This window comes from Manis pentadactyla, chromosome 11 (genome assembly GCF_030020395.1).
Source record: "Manis pentadactyla isolate mManPen7 chromosome 11, mManPen7.hap1, whole genome shotgun sequence".
NCBI lineage: Eukaryota > Metazoa > Chordata > Mammalia > Pholidota > Manidae > Manis > Manis pentadactyla.
This window is the reverse complement of record NC_080029.1, coordinates 30,048,409-30,072,369: the sequence shown is the minus strand read 5'-3', so window position 1 is coordinate 30,072,369 and position 23,961 is coordinate 30,048,409. Positions and strand designations below refer to the sequence as shown.

General features: G+C 41.9%; 1 protein-coding gene across 14 annotated transcripts in view; it reads left to right on the top strand.

Annotated features, from left to right (window-relative positions):
- SIPA1L1 (signal induced proliferation associated 1 like 1) overlaps nt 1-23,625 on the top strand; it is a 413,448-nt gene extending 389,823 nt beyond the window's left edge. For 12 of the 14 annotated variants that reach the window (XM_036913312.2, XM_036913315.2, XM_057488341.1 and 9 more), the window contains 7 exons: nt 5,845-6,084; nt 6,846-7,011; nt 11,916-12,162; nt 18,665-18,811; nt 20,076-20,190; nt 22,560-22,644; nt 23,247-23,625. In XM_036913312.2, the coding sequence (XP_036769207.2) occupies nt 5,845-6,084; nt 6,846-7,011; nt 11,916-12,162; nt 18,665-18,811; nt 20,076-20,190; nt 22,560-22,644; nt 23,247-23,390 (1,144 nt within the window). In that variant the 3' untranslated portion in view covers nt 23,391-23,625. The remainder of the gene's footprint in view (nt 1-5,844; nt 6,085-6,845; nt 7,012-11,915; nt 12,163-18,664; nt 18,812-20,075; nt 20,191-22,559; nt 22,645-23,246) is intronic. The other 2 variants (XM_036913320.2, XM_036913318.2) reach the window with 1 other exon arrangement.
- Nucleotides 23,626-23,961: the final 336 nt, after the last annotated feature.

Sequence of the window (23,961 nt, the reverse complement as noted above, 5' to 3'; positions counted from 1 at the left end):
AACACTGCTCCAGTGGCTTCACCTTCTTGATCTTGACAGTATGAGGTTGAACTCTTGACAGTCATAACAACATGAGTAATTCAACTGATTAGTTCTCAATTGGTGTGCAAACCTGGGGGAGGTTTTGCCAAATACACAACCTAGTCACCACCCCAGCTCTGTTAAATTAATATCTCTGGGATAGGGCCCAAGAATGTGTTTTAAAAGCTACCAGGTAATGTTCATGCACTCACTGAATTAGAGGCCATGTGTACCAAAGCGCTCACCTTGTTTGTGAGGTGTATACATTAAAAACTACCAATGAATTTTACTCATTTGTTTTTGCTTTTACCTCTGTTCCCAATCCAGTCAGTTGTTAAGTAGGGCTGTCTTGATTATAACCATTAGGAAACAAAAGTATGCTGTTATTTCACACCTGGGAGCTAGGGTCAGCCATCATGTTCACAGATAAAACCAATAATCAGGGTGTATGGTCTTATTTAAACGATTATCTTTTTAAGAAATACACTTGTTAAACAGAAGCAAAGCCTGTAGATTTAATTATTTCTCGCAATAAAAGTAAAGCAACATCCAGTTTTAAATATAGTATGAGTAAAATACACAATCTTCTTGCATAACTTTCTCTTACATTTAAAATGGATGGCTAATTAACTTATTCTCATCAAATATTGACTGAGTGCCTCCAATGGCCAGAGAGACATAGAGAATATAGTAGGGGACAGACAGGCAAAATTTCAGCCCTAATGGAGATTACATTTAACAAGGAGGAGAAAGTCTATAAACACGATGGTGAAGTTAAATATATAATGTGTTACATAAATGCCAAAGAGAAGCACTTTGTTCAACAAATATTTTGCTCGGTGTCTACTGTACTCTGGCATTGTTAGATATACAAAGATAAACCCCTGCCTTCAAAGGCTTTGTAATCTAGTACAAAAATTTATTGAATGCCTCTCAGGGAAATAATAGTAGTAATTAAATTCATGCAGGAAGAAAAGAGCTCCAAAACCATATATGCTGTATGTATTGCTCTCCCCTTTGATGTTTCTAAGCCTTTTCTATAACATCCCTTTTATGCAGTGCATACACTATGGCTAAAACCAACATAGCTATTTTGTAAAACATGGAAGAATGGTCTGTAAATTAATGGATTATGCAATTTACTTTCTGTTCTCATGGGTAATTATTTCTATTTTGACCAAACGTTTAGTGTTTGAAGGTCCCGGGGTTTTGAATACCAATGTTGTATCCAGATACTTGTTGCTGAGAAATATAAAATATGGGCAGTTCAGATGTACCTCTGGTACAATGGTTTTCAGAGTATGAGTTAGGAACAACAGTATCTCATATGGGAACGCACTGGAAGTACAAATGCTCATGTTCTCCAACCCCACCCCACCTACTGAATCAGAAACTTGGGTGGGGCCTGCAGTTGTAGTTTAACATGCTAAAGTGTGAGAAATGACTCTAGTAGTTCAAAAACACTTGCACTGGTTTGTGGATACTACCCAAGGCAGGTGAAGCGAGCACACTGATTAGCCAATATGGGAGATGTGTACTTTAGACTCTAAATTCATTGTTACTCACTTTACTGGGACCTGCTTCAGGCACTAACCACAGTTGAGGCGTGGGGTGTCTCCACATCTCTGTTATAATCTGTATGAGGTAGGCGTAGTCCAGTGAAAAAATCTGCAAACCAAAGATTAGATGTTGTCCCTAAATAACAAAAAACCAGAAGTCCGTCATGTTGTTCTAAGGTATCCCAAAGGCTACACTTTGACCATTTCAGGAGCTTGTGTGTGTGTTCCACACTAATGCATGTCACTGTTAATCTGGAACTCCCAGTACTGCTCTCTATAAATTTGTCTGCTTCTGTGTCTTACCCTGCTTCCTTTTTTCTAATCATTTACCTTTCCACATGTAGTCTCTTTTCCATAACAAAGACCTATTATTTTGTTTGTATTGATTTAATGTACTGCATTCATGGAAGAATTTTGCATTCCTTGATTTTAAAAGTGACCAAATGGGCCTTGATATGTTATGTAGAGGTAAAAACTAAATGGGATTTGCATTGCTTTTAAAGTTATGTTGTCCTTTGAAGTTTTCTGAGAGGTTCCTTCTTTCCCCTCCTCTCCAGCTAGAAAATTTTGGGGGGAAAAAGTTGTTAGAGGGATTAGAGTCTAGCTAGTCTTTCTTTCTCTTATTTTTATTTTTTATTAATTTATTTATTTGCATGTTTTTTGTCAAGTTTGATCCCAGTTCCTTCTTACCTATAAAAAACAAAAGCGATGGTTATATTCGATCTGAAGTAATAAGGCCCAATTAGGGTGGAAAACCTTCCAGATCACCTTTGTTCTGTGTCCTGTTCTTCCCCACGCCCTTGGCTCTGCTCTCTCCATTCTGTTGCAGAGCCTTGTGGACTGATAAGGCCTTCTTCTTCCGGATCTTCTACTTTTATTTTTGTGGCTGTGTTTTCATTCAGGTATAGCATGCTTATGCAAAAACACACAGGTCATAGGCCTACATCAGGATGAATTTTCATAAAATGAATAAACCCATGAATCACTACCCAGAGCAAGAACTGGAACATTACCAACATCCATACACCCTTCCTCCCACTTGCCTTCCCCAGTCATTCCCACCTCCTCCCTAAAGTAAGCACAGTCCTGAATCCTAAAATAATATACTCATTTTTCCTATTTTGTGGCTTTATATAAATGGAATCATACCATATCATTATTATGTATCTGGTGTCTATTAAGTCAGCATTACATTGGTGAGATTCATCTATATGTTGCAGGCGACATTACTTTATTTTGTTGCCGTATTGTACTTACATTGTGAGAACATACTGCAACTCATTTATCCATTCCACTGTTGAACATTTGGCATGTTCCCAATTTGGATTATTAAAGATTCTTGTACATGTGCTTTGGTACCCATACCCATGTGTGCATTTCTTTTGTTTGCCTAGGAGTGGCATTGCTATGTCCTAGGATATACGTACGTTCAATTTTAGCACAGACTGTGAACCAGTTTGCTGAAGTGATTGCAACACTCCCACCAGCAGTGTGAGAGTTCTACCTGCTTCATACCTCTCTTGAACTTGATATTTTAAGTCTTTTTAATTTTAGCGATTCTGGCAGGTATGTAGTGGGCCCTTTCTATGGCTTTAATTTGCATTTTCCTGATAACTGGTAATGTTGAGCACTACTGTTCATTGGCCTTTTAGATATCCTCTTTGAGAAATTCCTTTTCAGATCTTTGGCCATTTTTCCTACTGTCTTGTTGATTTGTAGGAGTTAGTTATATATTCTGGACAGGATCCCACTGTTGTAGATATGTTTTACATATATTCTACTCTGTGTCTTTTGATGAATAGAAGTTCTTACTTTTAATGGGGTTCAGTCCTTTCCTTTATGATCCTATTAAGAAATTTCTGCCTCTGTCATAAAGATGTTCTTCCATGTGACAGTCCAGAATCTTTAGAGCTACCTTTAAATACACAGTCCTGCTGGAATTGATTTTTAGGTAAGGCTTGAGGTGGAGATTCAAGATTCATACTCATCTCCATATATTGTCTCAGCACCATCAGGATGTGGGGTTTGTATGGGGATGTTTTTCTGTTTTTTACTTAGTTTTTATAATAAACTTTTACCTTAGAATAGTTTTGATTTGCAGAAAAATTGCAAAGATAGTCCAGAGAGGTCCCATATATCCCTCACCCAGCTTCCCCTGTTGTCACCGTCTTCCATTACCGGGGTACATTGTTATAGTTAGGAATCAGTATGGATGATTATTAACTAAAGCCTATACTCTCAATCAGGACCATTAGTTTAACAAGTGGAAGAGCCGTTGAGGAATGCTTTGAGACCACACCCTGCTGATTCAACCTTCAGTAACAAATTCATCCTAGTAAGAGTCAACCGGCTTTGGTCTCAGCCTAAGCTGGAGAACTCAGCCGGGCTTGAGTGTGAGCCCAGGGCCTGCGAGATCACCGGGAAGGAAGTGTGCGATCCTCCAGGGAATGGCCTTCCAGCTTGTAGTCAACTTAATCTCTCACCCCCAGTGTTGAAAATTCTGCCTTTCTGAGTTTTAGTATGTAATGAGTAGGATGCTTTCTCCTTTAGTCTTATAGATTTTAGTTTTGTCAACATTCCCCAAGGTTTAAACAGCTTTTTAATTTTATTGTTAGTCACCATACTGCACATTACATCTCCAGGACTTCTTTATCTTGTAACTGGAAGCTTGTGCCATTTTGGCCAATTCACCCATTTCACATGCCTCCTCCCCCATCCCCCACCTCTGACAACTACAATCTGTTCTCTGTTTCTGTAAGCTAGATTTTTTAAGATTCCACATATAAGCGAGATCATAAAGAATCTGTTTTCCTCTGTCTTATTTCATTAGCAAAATACCCTCAGTGTCCATTGATGTCGTAAATGGCAAGATTTCTTTCTTTTTTATGGCTGAATAATATTCCACAGCATATATACAATGGACACTTACATTGCATCCATGTCTTGGCTGTTGTAAATAACACTGCAGTGAACATGGGCTTGCAGGTACCTTGCAAGTTAGTATTTTCATTACCTTTGGATAAATACCCAGAAGTGGCATTACTGGATTATATGGTAGTTCTGTTTTTTATTTTGGTGGGAACCTCCAAACTGTTTTCCATAGTGGCTGCATCAATTTACATGCCACCAACAGTGCATAAGGGTTCCCTTTTCTCCACATCCTTACCAACACTTGTTATCTTGTGACATTTTGATAATAGCCATTCTAACCATTGTGAGGTGGCATCTCATTGTGGGTTTTGATTTGCATTTCCCTGTTGATTAGTGATGTTGAGCATCTTTTCATTTTTCTATTGGCCATTGTCTTTGGAAGAATGTTTATTCTGATCCTCTGTTTTTTAATCAGATTGTTTCATTTTTTTTTCTGTTGAATTGTAGGAGTTCTTTATATATTTCATATTAACCCCTTACCACGTATGATTTGCAGTTATTCTCTCCCATTCTGTAGGTTGCCTTTTCATTTTGTTGATGGTTTTCCTTTGCTGTGCATGCAGCCTTTTAATTTGATGTGTCCCGCTTGTTTATTTTTGCTTTTGTTGCCTTTGCTTTTCGTGTCAAGTCCTAGCAACCATATCCGAGGCCAGTGCCAGGGAGCTTTACCCCTGTGTTTCTTGCTGAAGTTATATGGCTTCAGGTGTTATGTTCAAGTTTTTAATCCATTTTGAGTTGATTTCTGTGTATGGTATAAGATAGTAGTCCAGTTTCATTCCAGTGAACAGCTTTTTAGATAGTCAGTGTCACTTCCAGTTGCCTTGGGGAAGGAGACCTCAGTGTGCCCCTTTGGCCTTGGGTGGGAGTGTGTGGAGAACTGGCTGCCTGACCCAGCCTCCTCTCCCGTCCTCAGCCTGGGCTTGTGCCACATCACCATGACACCTAGTTCTGAGGAAACCAAGCCAGCCAGCCATGGAGACTGCTGGACCTTTTGGTTGATTTTCCCATCACTTGCATCTTCTACACTTAACTGTAACAGACTTCAGTGGGGCCAGCTCGTTTCAAAGCATCCCAGACAGTCTTCAACTTTTTAACTTAAAATAGAGACTAAGCCCTAGTGACCATCTTTTACTTTGACAGCAGACATTTAAATTACAGTGAGAAAGCGAGGAAAGCCAGCCAGCCAAGCCCATTAATGTTTTATGCAGTATTCACCGTTCTTTAACCCAGCCATCACCCCTATCCTGGAGGATGCTTTTGTAGCTGACGTGTTGACCCCGGGGTCCACACATGCACACCTGGCTTGTTTTGTCTTTGTCCTGCTTCTCCTCAGTACCATGAGCTCCCGACACTCCGCCAGCCCAGTTGTCTTCACCAGTGCCAGAAGCTCCCCTAAAGAAGAGCTTCATCCTGCCACCTCCTCGCAGCTTGCACCTTCCTTCTCCTCCTCGTCCTCATCCTCCTCCGGTCCTAGGACTTTCTACCCTCGCCAGGGCGCTACTAGCAAGTACCTGATTGGATGGAAAAAACCCGAAGGAACCATAAACTCCGTGGGATTTATGGACACAAGAAAGTAAGAATTCTTTTGCTTCTCTAGCTGGGTGGTTTGCTTTTAACATGACGGAGAACAGAAAAGGCTGAAGCTATTTCCTACAAGGGGAGGCCAGGCTTGGGGCTGGGGAGGGGTTGGTTTGGTAGGGAGATTTTCTTGCCTTTTTTCTCCCTAAGTAAAACTTGTCTTAAATGATTCCCCGGCTCATTTCTTAAATAAAATGTATGGTAAAACATTCTGGTTTGAGAATCGGAAAGAGTATATCTGAAGAACAAACTTCACAGCACTTGACCCTCTCGTGCCAAGACCACACTTGTCTCTTTACTGATGCTAATCACAGCCTTCCATGCAGTTCCTAAGTGGGCCTGGAGGCCCAAGAGGGAATATTAGAAAGTGACTACCCTTGAAGATAAAGAACTTTTTGACAAAGTAGTACAGCAAAAATAAGTGATTCATTCAGTTATTTTGTTTTTGTTTGTACAAAGGTTGCATTTGGGTTCATACCCCAAGGTCTTTTCTTTGTAAGCCTGTTGTTAATTTTGGCTTAGTAGAGCTAACAGTTGCCTGTAAAAGAGTGATGTATTCATCAGATTAAAAACAAATTGGTTTTGTTTCTTTAACAAGCATTTATCCAAGTAGATTGTAATGTAGTTGAACAGAAGTAATTCTCCTTTTCTCTCCTTTAATATTTCTCCAGTGATTTACATGCTTCAGAGTCCATCATCATGTCCTTAGGCAACCTTGTCGACTTAGTCTCTACTACTTCTTCCCTTTCTTTCAAGGCGTCATCAGAGTGATGGCAATGAAATAGCCCACACTAGGCCACGTGCCTCAACCAGGGACCTCCGGGCATCCCCTAAGCCAACCTCCAAGTCCACCATTGAGGAGGATCTCAAGAAACTCATTGACCTTGAAAGCCCAACGCCTGAATCCCAGAAGAATTTTAAGGTACAGAACAAAACTTGCAGTAAATAGCAGTTAGCAAAGGCCCGCTGGGCCGGGCCACTTACCTCTGTTGTGCCCTCCAGGAAGTGCTGGTTCCCAGTTCCTCTTCATTGGCTCCCTTCCCGCCACCACCCACCCTTCCTAATAATTAGTGGACAGTGTTTTCCGAATCTCTCACTGCAGCCACACCTCTTGTCTGGATTTATATTAGCCTTTTTCTTTCTCCAGTGTACTCTACTCACAGTGCACATACTACACTCTTGAGCATTATCATTCAGATGGCTTGGTCTCTCAGAGCTCTGCAGACACACCTGTGGCTCCCCTGTTCACAGAAACCTTTCTGTAAGGGCTTTAGTGCCTTTTGTCCTAAGATCCCCTCCTCCCAAAATACTCCCAGTTCACTTCCTGCCCTGTGATCTCACAGCCCCCTGCCCCGGCCAGGCAAACCTCCTGGCAGTAAGACATGTTCTTGAATCAATCAGAGGAACTGCCTGATGGACACCCACCCCTAATCCCCAAAAGCCACCTCTTCAGTCCAGCAAATGTAAGTCTACACACTTACCTTTAGAACTTCACAGACTCTTTAAGAATGCTTCTCTCATTTCCTTCTCACAATTCTTGAAAGCCTCCTCTAAACCTTGCCTCCCTCCCCATCAAGTCCCAAGCACATGCTCAGAGTTTATGTCCTCAGTGGCCAGACCTATGCATAACCATATGGAAGGGTTTATTCTGCCCACCTCAGCTTGGAGGACCCCTGAAGCCTGCTGTGGTTCTCTGCTTTCTTGGCCTCTGAAGTGTGCAGTGCTCTCAGAGTTGGAAGCCGATTTTGTTGACTGGGCCCAAAGGTGTAGTAGGTGTTTCTGTTTTCAGTATAGTGGTTAGCCTCAGGAGAGGGAGTCCGCCCCAGGAAGGTCATGGCAGCAAACTTTGTCCTGTTGTACTCTCTAGGTTCTTAGTTAAGTGACTTAGAGTCTGCTGAAGTGATTAGAAACTTAATTTAAAAACAACTTTGAGAATTGATAGAAAATGGAAGCTAAATTATTTCCTTGACCAGTTACCATCCTCAGATTGTGATCTGTGGACAGAAAAGCGTGCCCAGCTGGGTGAGCTGTGTGGTCTTGTCCCATTCAGGCCTCCTTGTCACCGTCCTGGTATGTGTGCACACTTCCATGCCTCTGTGCGCACCTGTGTATATTTTTTTCCAGATAAGTCAGCTATACCTCCTAAACTTAAAAATCAACACTTTATAGAAATTAAATGTACTTCAAAGGCCATTTTGGAGTTTTGCTGAAAAATAAATGATTTATTAGCATAGACATTAACATCATAAATCTTTTTAAAGACTTGCCATTCTTGATTTCTATTATTTGTGTTTTATAAGCCAGCACTTAACAGTGACTCATCATCCAACATATAAACGGTTCCCATAGCAACCTCAAAAAAGCTAGTGCTTGGAACTTTCTTTATCCATCACAACCCAAAGAGGTGCATTAAAATGTTTAAGTACCAGTTTCAAAATAAAAATTATTTCAGATTTTTCCTTTGCGGTTAGAGGAAAATAAAACTTGCCCTGAAAGGAATTTTTCCACCAATTCTTAGTTTAACATTTTTGGAAAGGGGCTAGCTCAGAGCTTTCTTCTTTTGATTTACTTGTGCAATGGAAATAATTGAAAGCAAATGTCTGTTTTGCCCTTTTTCCATGTCTTGGTTTTTATTTCCAAAATGAATTGCTTTAACATTCCTGTTTAAAATAGGACTGTACTTTGTGTTGTGACTATATTACTGTGAGCCCCTCTGCAAAGAAAGTACTTGTGCTGACTGACCTATCACTGTGAAAAGGCTGGAAGCAGGAGCTGGAAATATACAGTTTTCTCTCCAGTATCATCCTTCTGGTCTGGTTTCAGATGAGTTCAGTTAAGTATCTCCATGTGCCCTCTGAGATTCACTGTCTGAATGATGGTGGCTCTGCTGTGTCACTAAGGCCAGCATGCCCTTGAGAAGTCTTCCAAGCCACACCTGGCTCAGAGCTCCAAGCCACGACATCAGGCTTTGAGGTACCAGGAGTGGCCAGCTTGGGGCTGTGGTTCTTGGAACCCACACATACCACATGGGCTTCCTTGCATAGCAAGTGCTACTTACAAGTGATCATTAATATCAGATGACAGGGTCACTCCCAGGCTCATCTGCCAACAGAGTGAGACGTCCACTGCAGGACATGGCAGGCTGTGCTGGGCAGGCTGTGGCCAAGAGGTGGGGGGCTGCAGGGCCCCACACAGGTTGAGGAGCTCCTACCTCAAGGGAAATGACAGAGCTGTAACACTCCAAGAAACTTCACTGGCAGGCAGAGATGGGATGACCTTATTTTCCCTGGGGGCAGCCTACCATGGCAAATGAACAGACAATAGTGCAAACTAATGGTCCTGCTTCCCAGGCGATACTGTCAGGGACAGACCAGAGGAGGAGGCTTCGTGCAGCTCCAATGTCTAGCAGTGCTTGCTTGTTACAGGTGCGGGTAACTTTCAGGATAGCAAGGAGGACAGAAGAGTGAGAGGAGAGCAGGAGGCCGACCTGGAAGAAGATGCCACCTCTCTAGGCTTTTTCCTTGCCTTTGAAATAGAGGACCAGAATAGGACCAATGGTGCCCAAGTGATTTTAAAGATCAGGGTGGGTCCCTTTTTTCAAATAAACTTATATGTGGAAGCCCAATATGTACAGCTGAGAAAGCAGAGTTTCTCTGATGGGCACAGTGAGTGTCATGGGCTCCTGGTCCCACCTGAACCTCTCCTCCCTCCAAGCAGTGATGCTGTGAGCAGCCCCTAGGGCTAGGGCTCCCCAGAGCATGGTGTGAAAACTCCCGGCCTGAGGCTCTCCACAGTCCCTTTCGAGTTTGCCATTGACTCCTTTGTGGTTCCCTCCCAGGGGTTGGCCGCACTGGGCAGGGCCCCTCAGCAGCCTCAGGCATGACCTTCAGGGAAATCCAAGGTGGCTCTTGGGAGCTGGAAGGTGTGCACACCTTTAAGGCTGGAACTGAAAAGGGATGGGGTGAGGAGCCATCCCAGCATGTTTGGATGAGACTAGAGCTTGCTACTTTTTAACAAAGGGCAGAAAGTAGCTACCTAGACAGATTGCTTCCTTCCATCTCCTACCCTGCCTTCCTGTAGTGCAGGAGGTAATCACTTTTAATAAAACATACAGCTCTAAGGACCTCTTCAGGGTAGCTGTTTACTACCTTGAAAATAGTATTTCCTAAAGAGGCTGAAACTAGAATTGGTGGAATATCTCTCTCCTGTAAAACCATCAGGATGAGGATACTCAGTGGAAAAGGAAATCCCTTTGCTGAACCCAGAGGTGCTAAAAAAGATTGAGGGCAGTATTTGAATAGAGAGATGCAAGATCTGGCCTGGTAGGCAGGAGCCCTATGTGATAGTCCAAGAACCTTGCAGATGGAGGACAGAGGACCTGTTTTGATTTCTTTTTAATTACAATTAGCAAACCATGATGCCCACTTTTCTATGTGAGGAGAGAAGGGAAATCATTTCCATATCAAGTTCCCTCCACTTAAAGATTCACAAAGCATTTATCATTGCAGTTTAGTTTTCCAGGCAAGCACATATGTACCTTGGGTTTAACTCATTGTGAAATTTTTTAAGTGAACACTATTTTTATACAGTTGGGTATACCTGGGGCTCATTTACAAAACATTTAATAATTTCCTCGTACTTACGCAGCAGCTGTGCACACCACATTGTGGGTAGCTCTGACTTGCTTACCCCTTGGCTTGCCAAACAGAAGCGTGTTAGACCCAAAGCACACAAGTGAACCCACGCAGCAGCCGTATTCTCAGCGTCCGAAGTGCAGTCATTGCTGTATCATTCTGTCCCTTCAAAGTGTTGTGGAAAGTCCCCTGGCGGCTTTCTGCCAGCAGTGACTCGGCCCTCCCACCCACATCTTCACATGTTCTCCACGCTGTTCTCCCTGCCCAGGTGAACAGTCATCTAAGAGAAACTGAGTGAGGATAACTTTGTTAACCAATCAGCTACTCTGTTCGCTTTCAGAATGCTGGATTTTTAAATATTAATGTGTCTGTTGTTTCTCAGTGAATGGGATTCTTAGAAGCTTTTTGCAGAAAATAAGTAAAGTCAAATCTGGTCACAAAGGCAAAAGACATCAAGAGGTACAGCTACTGGAACTTTTGTCAGTGATATGTAACTATATAAATAGTTGTCATTTATAAAGGTGACTCCCCTGTTTTTATTTCATGAATAGAAATTCATCTCAGTAATCTCCCAAACTCATTAAATATTAGTAGTTAATGTTTATTAAGAGCTACCTATTATTTGAATCAATATATTGTGAAGATCAAATGCTCTTGCTGCCCAGCAAACATGCAATCACTTCACAAGCTTCTGAGGATACCTCCCTGGCACTGTGGCAGTTATTATTCGTTATACCACCAATGCACACTATTGTCTTCTGTCCAGGGTTGTTTAGTCCTCATAGTAATCCTGAGAGGTAGCCCCCATTTCATAGGCGAGGAGTTGTACTCAAGAGGTTCCATGATTTGGTCAATGACACAAGATTCAAGTAAAACTCACCTTTGTCTGATCCTCATCTTGTTCTTAACACGATATTGATGAATACACTTAGTCTCATATCTGAATTATGCAGAGCAACTATACACTGCAGGCAGCGTGCTGGGCTATGAGGGTATGAGGACCAGGAGCTTCCATTTTAGCTCTTAAGCATATAGACAGAAGTGGTGGACCCTGAGGCTTCCTTGTTGAGCCCCAGGATTTGAAGGGGTGTGTCTGAGAGCAGCGATTCTGTCAAGTCTCTCACCCGCAAGCTGGGTCTTGGGTGTGTGACCCAGAACACTGACTTCCTGCTGTGTTGACACTGTCTTTCAGTTCCATGCGCTCTCCTCTCCTCAGTCTCCGTTCCCCACAACCCCCACCTCGAGGCGGGCCTTGCACCGAACGCTGTCGGATGAGAGTATTTACAGCGGCCAGAGGGAGCACTTTTTCCCCTCAAGGGCTTCGCTTCTGGACCAAGCCCTGCCCAACGACGTCCTCTTCAGTAGCACGTACCCTTCTCTCCCCAAGTCTCTTCCATTGCGGAGGCCTTCCTACACCTTGGGAATGAAGTCGTTGCATGGTAAGTTTGCTTTTAGCTGCAGCTAAACAGCCCTGTAGACGATGGCCAGGTCCCCTGAAACAGCTGCTACCCAGTTTCCTCAGAGAATAACTAAGGAAGTCCTCCTTACATGCTCACATTACGTTGGTTTACCAACCCCTCCCTCACTCAGCCTCTCACCTGTAATCCCAAACCACAGGGCAGATATTCAGCCTCACCAGACCACAAGGCTCATCTGAGATGGTTCGTTTTGGTTTTTTGAAGTTGAGGTATAATTGACTTTGAAGTTGAGGTATAGTTAATATAATATGATATTATATTAGTGTAAGATGCACACTTATGATTCAGTATTTGTAAATATTGTGAAATGGTCACCACAATGAGTCTAGTTAATATCTGTCATCATACAGCTACATAGCATTTTTTTCTTGTGATGAGAACTTTTAAGATGTATCAACTTTCAAATATGCAATATAGTGTTATTAACTATAATAGTGACACTGAACATTACACCTCCATGATTTGTCTCTCTCTGTCTGACTTACTTCAATTAGCATGATGTCCTCAAGGTCCACCCATGTTACGGCAGATGGCAAGATTTTATTCTTCTTATGGCTGAATAATATTCCATTATATAAATAGTTGACCCTTGAACAACAGTGGGTCAACTTGTACATGAACTTTTTTCAATATATATATATATATAGGAAAAATTTTTGTTGGAGATTTGCAACAATTTGAAAAAATATTCTTTTCTGTAGTTTTATTGCAGGAATAGTTTATAATATGTATAAAAATACATACTAATTGACTTTTGGTAAAGCTCTAGTCAATAGTAGGCTATTAGTAGTTAAGTTTTTGGGAAGTCAGAAGTTATACATGGCTTTTCAACTGTGCAGTGGATCAGTATTCTGTTGCCCCTCCCACCAGTTGTTCAAGGGTCAACAGTATATTCCACATTTTCTTTATCCGTTTATCTGTTGACAGGTTATTTTCAGATCTTGGCTATTGTAAATAGTGCTGCAGTGAACAAGGGGGTACAGATGTCTTTTTGAGTGTGTTTTTTTTTTTTTTCATTCAGATAAATACCCAGAAGTGGAATTGCTGGGTCATATGGTAGCTCAATTTTGAGGAACTACATACTGTTTTCCATAGTGAATGTACCAGTTCAATAGTGCACAGAAGGGCTCCCTTTCCCTTTCCTCCACATCCTCACCAACACTGGTTAATGTCTTATCTTTTTGATAATAGCCATTCTAACAGGTGTGCGGTGATGTCCCATAGTGGTTTGGATTTGCATTTCCCTGATGATTAATGATGTTGACCATCTTCTGATGTGCCTGTTGGCCACATCTGTATGTCACTTCAGAAAAAATGTCTATTCAGATCCTCTGCCCATTTTTTAACTTGATTGCTTTTTGCTAATGAGTTATATGAGTTCTTTATATATTACCCCCTTATCTGATATATGATTTGAAAATATTTTCCTCCATTCCATAGGTTACTTTTTCATTTTGTTGATGGTTTCTTGCTGTGGAGAAGCTTTTTTAGTTTGATGTGTCCCACTTGTTTACTTTTGCTTTTGTTGCCTTTGCTTTTGATGTCAAGTCTAAAAAATCATCACCAAGATCTATGTCAAGGAGCTTACAGCCTATGTTTTCTTCTAGGAATTTTATGGTTTCACGTCTGATGTTCAAGTCTTTAATCCATTTTGAGTTGATTTTTTTGTATGGTATAAGTTAGTGTTCCAGTTATACTCATTTGCATGTGGCTGCCCAGTTTCCCCAGCATCATTTATTGAAGTGCTGATTGCCTTTTCCCCACTGTATATTCTTGCCTCCTTTATGATAGATTAATTGACCACATATGTGTGGGTTTGTTTCTGGGCTCTATGTTCTGTTCCATTGACCTATATGCCTGTTTTTATGCCAGTACCATACTATTTTGATTACTGTAGCTTTGTAGTTTAGAATCAGTGAGTTTGATGCCTCCAATAAGATTGCTTTGGCTAGTTGAGGTTTCTATGATTCTATACAATTTTAGGATTGTTCTATTTCTGTGAAGAATGCCATTGGGATTGATAGGAATTGCAATGAGTCTTGTTGATTGCTTTGGGTAGTATGGACATTTTAACAATATTAATTTTTCCAATTTATGAGCACATAATTCTCTTTCCATATTTTGTGTCATCTTTAACTTTTTTCATCAGTGTCATGTATTTTCTAGTTTAGAGGTCTTTCACCTTCATTGTTAAATTTTCTCTGACATATTTCTTTTGATGCACTTGTGAGTAGGATTGTTGTTTTCCATTTCTCTTTAATTTATTACTAGTATGTAGAAATTCAACAAATTATCCTGCAACTGTACTGAATTCATTTATTAGCTCATTAAGTTTTTTGGTGGCATCAGTTAGGGTTCTCTAATATCATGTCATCTGCAAGTAGTGAATTTTACTTTGTCCTTTCCAGTTTGGATACCTTCTTTCTTTTTCTTGCCTAATTTCTCTGGCTAGGGTTTCCAGTACTGTGTTTAATGAAAGTGGTGAGGGTGAGCATCCTTGACCTGTTCCTGACCTTAGAGGAAAAGCTTTCAGCTTCTTACCATTGAATGTGATGTTAGCTGTGGACTTGTCATATATGGCCTTTATTATGTTGAGGTATGTTCCCTCTATACCCACTTCATTGAGTTTTTTTAAATGGATGTTGAAATTGTCAAATGCTTTGTCTCCATCTCTTGAGATGAACATACCAGTTTTATCATTTGTTTTGTTAATGTGTTATATCACAATGATTTGAGAGTATTGAATCATCCTTGCATCCCTGGAATAAATCCTATTTGATCATTGTGCATGATTTTTTTGATGTTGAGTTTAGTCTGCTAACATTGTGTTGGGAAACTTCACAGATGTATTCATTAAGGATATTGGCCTATAATTTTCTTGACTGTGGCACCGCTATCTAGTTTTGGTATCAGGGTAACTCATAAAATGAGTTTGAAAGTGTTCCTCCACTTCTCTTCTTTGGAAGAGTTTGGGACGTTTGATGTTAATTCTTTGAATGGTTGGTAGAATTCACAGTGTAGCCCTCTAGTCCGGGACTTTTGTTTGTTTGGAGATTTGCGACTGCTAATTTGATCTTCTTACTAGTAATCTGTCTGTTCAGATTTTCTGTTTCTTCATGATTCAGTTTGGTAGGTTATACGTTTCTAAGAATTCATGCATTTCTTCTGGGTTGTCAAATTTGTTGGTATATAATTGTTTGTAGTAGTTTCATAATCCTTTCTGTTCCTTTGATATCAGTTTTAACTTATCTTCCTGATTTTGAGTTCCCTCTCTTTTCTCTTGGTAGTTTGTTTTTTTAATATATCTATACTTTTTCAGAGGACCAGGTCTTAGTTTAATTGAGCTTCTCTGGTATCTTTTAATCTTTATTTCATTTATTCCCAGTTTGGTCTTTGCTATTTCCTTCCTTCTATTAACTTTGGGCTTCATTTGCTCTTCTTTTTCTAGTTCTCTCAGGTATAAAGTTAGGTTGTATATTTGAGATCTTTCTTGTTCCATGATGAAGACATTTATCCCTATGAACTTCCCTCTTAGAATTACTTTTGCTACATCCCATAAGTTTTAGTATGTTGTAGTTCCATTTTCAATTTTCTTAAGGTATTTTTTTATTTCTCTTTTGATATCTTCTAGTTGTGTGCTAAACCTGAAGCCTGCCCCTAGGCCAAAGCTCCAGAACAAGCAAATAGACTTCTTTCACAGAAGGTTGGGTTTGTTATAGTCACATGGGACCTGGGAATGCAGCCCCTCCCCCTGCTCCCCAGCCACCAGAGACAGGTGATCAAGAGGCAGCCCCTAGGTGACAGCCACAAAAACTTGGGCACCAGATCGTGTAAAAAAAAAAGAAGAAAAAACTCCTTTCTGGAATGCTTATTAAAAATGTATATTTCCAGACCTCACACAAGACCTGCTGATTTTGAATTTGAATGCGAAGGCATAGTTTTGGAACTGGTATTTTTATCAAATACACCAGCTGCTGTTAGGATTAGGCAGGTTTGGCTAACACTAGATTAGTTATTTGTTAGAGACTTTTGTATCTTCTGGCTCACTCCAGCCACCATAAGAACCCAGACTTGCCATTATTCTCTGTCTTTCCCAGGATGTGAAGATATTGCCTGTGCTGTTAACTAGTCATTGATACATTTATTCAGTTGAGCAAGCATTATTTTCAGAAAAGGTATATTGAGGACAGGGTGTCTCCATATTTTTGCCTTTGATTCACAAATGCCTTGTTTGCTTTGTGACCTAACTAGATCTCTGTTTTATTAAAGGCCAGATTCTAGGACCATGGATTTTACTTTGTTCTTTTCCTTTCTCCTATCTGTCCTACCTCCAGTTGAGGGTTTTGCACCTTCCTCCCTGCTGTGATCCAGCACAGGAGATACCTGTTATGAAACCTGTGTTCCTGCTTGTTTATTATACATGTGACTAACCCCAGCTTCCTTCTGCCCTTTTTTCTTCTGGGTATTCTGTGCTCTTCCATACCCACATTTATTTTCTTAATGCTCTTCTGGAGCAGTATTTTCTTTAAACTTCCTGCCTGCCTAGTTTGCCTTCTCCCTGCATCATAACCCACTCTCAGGAATGGTCCTCCGTCGTCTGTGTCCTGCTCACGCCTCCCCATCAGTCCCACTCTCACCTGACAGACATCACTCAGGGATCATGCTAACTTCCCCATTCCCTCTCCTCCATCTGACTGCTCTAAGAGGCCCCTCCCCCACCAATGAACCACAGGTGACACATGAAATAACCATTTTTTACCATCTAGAATCCAGAAGAAAATCTGTTAGTGACCTAACAGGCCTCTAACCTTTTCTCCCTTTTTAATCCCTACACTGGGGCCACGCTCCCCTGAATTCTGTTTTTCCTACAGTTTCCCGCCTGCCTTGAGTCTTCTCACTTCCCTGTACTTGTGCAGTAATTAAACCAAACTCTCTGCAAAGGCTTGTCTGCATACCATGTCAATATAGGCCCTGTCTTACAGAAGCCCGGGATTAAGGGCTGAGGAAGGAAATGGGCTGCCCTCTCTGAGCTCCTTCCTATCCCCTCTTCTTGCTTTCCTGAAAGTCAGACAGCAGTGAGATGATTCCGTATCCTAACCTGAGCAATCTTTGTTGTGCCAATCCTTCAGCCCTGGCCTCATTTGGTGTAAATACCACTGACTGAAATAGGGAGGGGTGATTTTTTTCCCCCATATGGAATTTGGGCCCCACAGATAAAAGGGCCGGAGGGTTGTGAGTGACACACAAAATTGTCTGTTCCACCTACTTACCTTTGATGGGAGCAAGTTTAAATAGAACTGAGCATTTAATATCTGGCAGTATTTTGTCGATTTCCATTTACTCATAATTTTGCTAATTTTAAGCACATTAATAACTAGCAGCTGCACTTCAGAGCAGTTCTGTATGTAACTTAAAAGGGAAAAGCAGCACTAAATATAATCTGGTTTACCAGACTATCATAATTGACAAAACTTTTTAACTCCTTACAAACAAGTATTTCTGGAGTGGCTTACAGATGGTAACTGGGTGTTCACTTTTAACTGTGTTTGCATGGGTTTGAGTGTTACAGTCGCATTCTGAAGGTGGCCTTTCTCCTGGAGTTGCCCACTCTGCCTTTGTTTCTACCCCAGCGCCTGCCCTACTGAAAATATTTGCATTTCATGAGCCTCGTCAGCTCTCCCTCTCTGTTCTCTGCCTACATGAACATAAGCAGTATCAATATGTCCTTGAATGGCACAGACTGGTTCATTGCACCCGTTCCAACCTGCCTCAAGCTAAGCAAATGTTCGTTGTTACGATGGCCTGATATTTGTATTTAAAATCTTATCACCTTAGAAGGGGCTTAGGATGTTGGACTGCTATAATCAAACTGATCTCGAAAGTTGCTTGTTATGTCCTTGGGAAAGAGAATAATGCCAACACCAGTCCTAAAATTACCTTCCTGTGTTAACTCCCTTTGGGTAACCTAGCACTCACATGATCTGAATTGGTTCTCGTACTACCCTGCATACATCCAACCAGAAACTGTCCCTCTCCAGTCCCAGGGACACAGGGAGGCAGGTTGAGATCCCACATCCCAGCCAGATAAAAATTATCCCCTAGAACAGGTATCAATAAGCTTCCCTGGTGTGGCTCCAAAGCCCAGCTCCAGATAGGCCTTTTCATCCCAGCCTGATTCCCTTGACTCTGAGGAAAAGCGAGACCCTGGACCCCACTGTACAGACAAACAGCTCCTGCAAAATCAGACCTACTCCTTGATGCAAAAGTCAGTTCCTAGTTCAGCTTGGCTTTAGTCAGTTCCTAGTTCAGCTTGGCTTTAGAATGGCTATTAATGACCTGCTAGACTAGAATATTGTTTCTAGGTAAAGGATTTACAAGTCTGTTGTGGTCACAGGTTATGGGTAAGACGGAGTGGTTCTCCTGTGGGCATGAGAAATACCTAAGCCCGCACCTCTTCCTGCAGGAGAGTTCTCGGCCTCGGACAGCTCCCTGACTGACATCCAGGAGACCCGAAGACCGCCCATGCCCGACCCTGGCCTGATGCCCCTGCCGGATGCTGCTGCAGATTTGGATTGGTCAAATTTGGTGGATGCGGCCAAGGCCTATGAGGGTGAGTCCACTGAAGACCTTGCAGGACCTAGCAGGACTGTGCTGAGGCGGAAACCAGTTGAGCTAACAGGTTATTGAGCACTCGGTAGGGGCACACATCTGGTGTTTCCTGTACATAGGAATTCATAGCATGGATGACTTGCCTCCCCATGTATGGGAGGGTTGGGGAAAGGGAGTCCCAGATGCCACCTGACTTTGGAAAGAACACATATCCAGAGTCTTCCACCACACTGTGAAGACACCATTGCTAAGCACACAGTTGGGCCTGTCCAGATGCTGTCCTGCTTGGCCCTGCTTCAGTCCTGACGGATGCTGGGTTCTCCCTTTGACCTTCTCCTTCATCTCTCCCGTGTGTGGAAGCACATTTCCTATCCACATGGTTCCTGTGCCAGCCCGCTGGCATGTGCTTGCTTTAGGCCAGGCTTCTTAAACACAGGCCTACAGAATGAGCTGACCTGGCTGTTGAAATGTAAAAAACAAAATGTAATGCTACCTCTGTATGTTGACATAAGTTGTCAAATGCCTTTTTAACAGACTGACTTTTAAGATTATAATTCCAAAGTTTTTGGTGCTAAAATGTTCTTTGTAAGATGAGGATGATTGGGTTTTGTTGAAGAATTATAAGTGGCTAGTCAGTCAAGCTTCCCATTTTCAGATTGGAAGCTCCCAATTTTCAAGAAATTGATTAGGCCATGAACTCAGAGTCTGGCAGCTATGGAGCAGTCAACAAGGAATTTCTGTCTTAGCAGATGGCACTTCCCCAGTACTAACTTGATTTTAAATTTCAATTTGTTGGTCACCATCCTTCATGTAAAGTGGTAGTTTTTTTTTTTTTTTAATTTTGTTAGCTCAGGTTTTAAATTGGTACATTTTGAAACACACATGGTTAAAGCCCACCAAGGTGGCCGAGTGTCTTGTCGAAAACATATTCTAAGAAGTCAAAAAATGCTTAATACTAGCTCTTTAATGCATTTTATATAATCACTGAGTGGAAAGCCTTGGTTTGGAAATTTGGCACAAGGCCTGTTTCCACGGAAACGTTTAGTAGAATACTACTTTGATGAGCAAGAGAAAGAGGACTAACAATTGATTCACAACAAGTATTTTTAAAAGGGAAATTAAAATGTTGCTCCCTTCTTACACCTAAAACAGTTGTAAGTTTTTCCTAGGAGGGTTAGGAGTCAGTGTGGGGCCATTTGACTTTTGATTGGTAGGGCCCAGGATGGGATTCCAAAATGCTGAATGGTTTCTTATCTCCTTTTTAGTCCAGAGAGCCTCATTCTTTGCTGCTAGTGATGAAAACCATCGGCCCATGAGTGCTGCATCCAGCAGTGACCAGCTCGAGGACCAGACTCTGGTCCAGATGAAGTCCTACGGCAGGTTGGTCACCCAGTGGCAAGGTCACCACTCTGTGCCATGTCCCACCTCCATAAGCACTAGCAGATGTGGGGAAGACGAGGTGGAGCCACCTGGCTTGGCTGAATGAAGCTCATCGCCACAGTGCCAGATGCATCACATTTTAGTTAGATGACCTTGTAACTTAATAGTGTAAACACAAACTGTTCTTAAGACTTAGTCGTAATGATGAATACTCATTATTTAATAACATAGTACATAAGCCCTGAGGCATTAAATAATAATCTATTACTGGATTATTAGGTAAGATAAAACATTTGCCCTAAATATTCCCAGGTTCTTCTGCATTTAGTCCTTGAATCTGGTTTGCGTCTTTACCCCAGCAGCTTCCAATGTGCTGCTTCACGTCTATGTTGGATCTGGGTCACCAGGATAATTAAGATTACGTGTAAAATGAGAAGTAAATAAAGCAATAACTCAAGCCCAGAGGGTTTTCTTATGAGTTAAGATCATCGACTTTGACTTCTATGGAGCAGAGGCTGACTTTTCCCCCCTCCATGTTGAGTGGGGAGGATGTTCTGTGTGTGGTACGAAAGCATCCCAGCAGTCAGCCATGGAGCACATAGCCAGCACTCCTTGATGCAGAATAATTCTGTCAGTTTGAAATCCCTTCTCTTAAAATGTCTCCAAGATGATTAAGAACCCTGGTATCTATAAAACTTGGTCAGAAACGGTCTAGCAGAAGAGGTAAGGTCGGTACAGATTGCACAGCTGTACCAGGGGACCCGAGCTTGAAGACTTCCAGCAAGTCTGCAAGGAAAACCAACAGTAATGGACAGACGCTGCTTTCACCCTTTGTGGGACAGCGGGGAGAGCGCAGCAGTTAGTTTCGCTGCTGAGAACTTTAAAAAAAAAAACCGCAAGGGCAGCAGAGCCCAAAATGTACCTTCTTAGGATGGGTCCTCCCACCAAGAGAAGTCGAGTGAAGTCCATTTTCCAAAGGAAAGATTTTCAGACAGTTCTTAAATCTTTAAAATCGTAAAATGAAGATGACAGTCGGCTCTTTCCTTTGTTCAGTGTGGATGAACAAATGCAAATGGAATTAAGTACATTTTGAAAACCTGCCGAAGTCAAAGTCAAGACAGGCCACTAACAGTTGCTTCATTGCTGCCAAAAGCTGAGTGAGTGGACTAGGTGGCTTGCCAAGGCTACGCCACGCCTCCACCAGCTCCAGCGGTTCTGTTCAGCCCCACCCTTTTAGCCTTAAATGCATCCAAATTTGACAAGCTTTTGTTGTACCATACTATGTGGCTGTGGATTGCAGCTGACCACTTACCTTTCAAAATCCATTTGTTGTCAGCTTTTAATAGTTTGTTATTAAAAGTTTGGAGATCATTATTCCATTTATTTACAGCCTGTGACATGCCAGGCCATGCTGTGAATTTCACCTTTTGGGCTTGTTTTAGATCTAGCATTAGCAGAAGACATCAACACATTCTAAGTCAGGAATTCTAACTTTGATTTTTAAAGTAAAATATACCTTGTATTCCGTGATTCCAAAAATTCAAATTCACTCCATCTTCCCCTTTCACCTCTGGGGAGAGGCAGCTGCAAGTTCTCCCAGTGGAAGCCTTTAGATTCTCAGTTGAATCATCTGTCCAACCAGCTGGGTGGCCTGCTCACCCTTCTGTTGCTATTCCATTAGCATGGCATTATTAGCACTTAAATAAAATTGGATAAAATAAAACTGTGGGTCTAGTTTGCTGATCATAATAGAAAATAAGACATTAATGTTGGACTGACAAGCTTTTGAAACAGTCTCATTTTTAAAATATTTTAAGATATGAACATGGTAACAACTGCAACTGGCTGAGTGGCCACAGACCATTACCTGGTGAACCAGAGACTTGCCCTACCCCAGTTACCCCATGGAAGAGCTTACACCAGCCCCTCCCCAACCCTGCACACACAGACACACACAGACACACACACACACACACACACACACACACACACACACACACACACACACACACACAGGAGTAGCTCTCCTCTTTCAAAAGTCACTAGAGACATAAGAATCACTTCTCTGTTTGACAACTGTGTCCACCAGAAAAGACCTCCTCTTGTGCTTCCTGAAGAGACTTTTTTCACTTACTGTCCTATATTCTTTTGTTACAAAGATAGAGCATCTTAAAGGAAGCTATTGATTGGCTGTAGTTCATGCATGTATTACTTTTTGTTAAGATTACCAGTTTCTTTTTTAAAGTGAAAATGCACATTGGGTCACTGTACTGAGTAATTTGACAGATATAGCTACCTCATTTTTAAAAATTACCAAACAAGCCCAGCTGTGGAGGCTCCTGCCTACGTGGTCTTTTTCTTGTTCCCAGCAGTAAAGATTCCTCTCCCGCTCTGGCTTCTAAAGTGGACCAACTGGAAGGTATGCTGAAGATGCTTCAGGAAGATTTGAAGAAGGTAAACACATATTTTCATCGCAAATAGCCTGGTCTGTGCAAACTGCCCTTGAACTGTGAGAGCTCTTTTAAAGTAGCATTAGTGAGTAAGTTAGGGGTGTTTTCCCTATTTTCTAAGTAGACACATGTTTGGGGGCAGCTTGGAGCTCAGTTTGCACTGACACACATAGTTCATTGTCGTGTGTTCAGAAAAATTGTTCCCTTTCTTGTGAAAGCCTTTGAGCCTCAACCAGCCCTCTCCTCACCCCTTGTGTACAATGGGTCAGTAGCCCAGACCCCAGCCTTGCTGTTATTTGGACTTTTTCACACCAAGAGAATGGAATGTGTTGTTTCTTGAGTGGCTTTGACTATAGTAATACAGCAGCCTAAAATTTAAGATACTAAAATATGTATTAAAGTGTTCACATTCTGAAATAAACCTTTAGGGGATTTCTCCAAAAGTCCTCTTCCCTAGGTTGGAGTTCCTAATACCACATACATGGATATTTAGGATGAAGCATGGAAATGGGCAGAGAATCCACACTGACCCATAGCCACGCCTCTTAGCAGCTGGGCAAGGTGGGGCCACCCCTTAGTCCTTTTCTGCTCTGCTCTACCTCCCAGGAAAAAGAAGACAAAGCCCACCTCCAGGCGGAAGTTCAGCACTTGCGAGAGGACAACCTGAGGCTGCAGGAGGAGTCCCAGAATGCCTCCGACAAGCTGAAGAAGTTCACAGAGTGGGTCTTCAATACCATAGACATGAGCTAGGGCAGCTGTGGCGAGGAGAGGGCCCGTGGGGTGCGCTCTCTAGTGAGGTCTCCAAGCTCCCTGGTCATACCCTGGAAGGCATTCCCGGAGCGCCCGCCCCAGCGTCCTCCTCTGCCCCTGCCGGGGAGTGCACAACACAACACTTGCAGATCAACAATCATTATCTGCTTTTTATAGAAAAGAAAAAAAGTAAATAAAGATTTTAAAAAGTAAAATAAAAGTTTAACTGCTAAAATGTGAATGTCTTTATTTTTTTGCACAATATCTTTATCTGTTATGTATTTAAAAAGGAACTGGGCCTAGGACCAGCATCCCCCTGGCCCATCTGCCTCTATTTCCATCAGCTCTTTCTTACCCTTTTCAGGTAACCCAAGCTTTTCCTCCTTCCTGACAATGTCATTGTTTCTAGGAAAATAAAGTTTTAAAAAATTGTTTATTTGAGGAGGGGAATTTCCTTACCTTCATTCCTAAGATGCCTGGAGAGGGAGGTGCTTTTAGAAATGTCTACCTCCCTTGAATGACTTGTGCTTGCGCATGAGACAGTGCTGTGTGTACCCATCTTACAGAGATC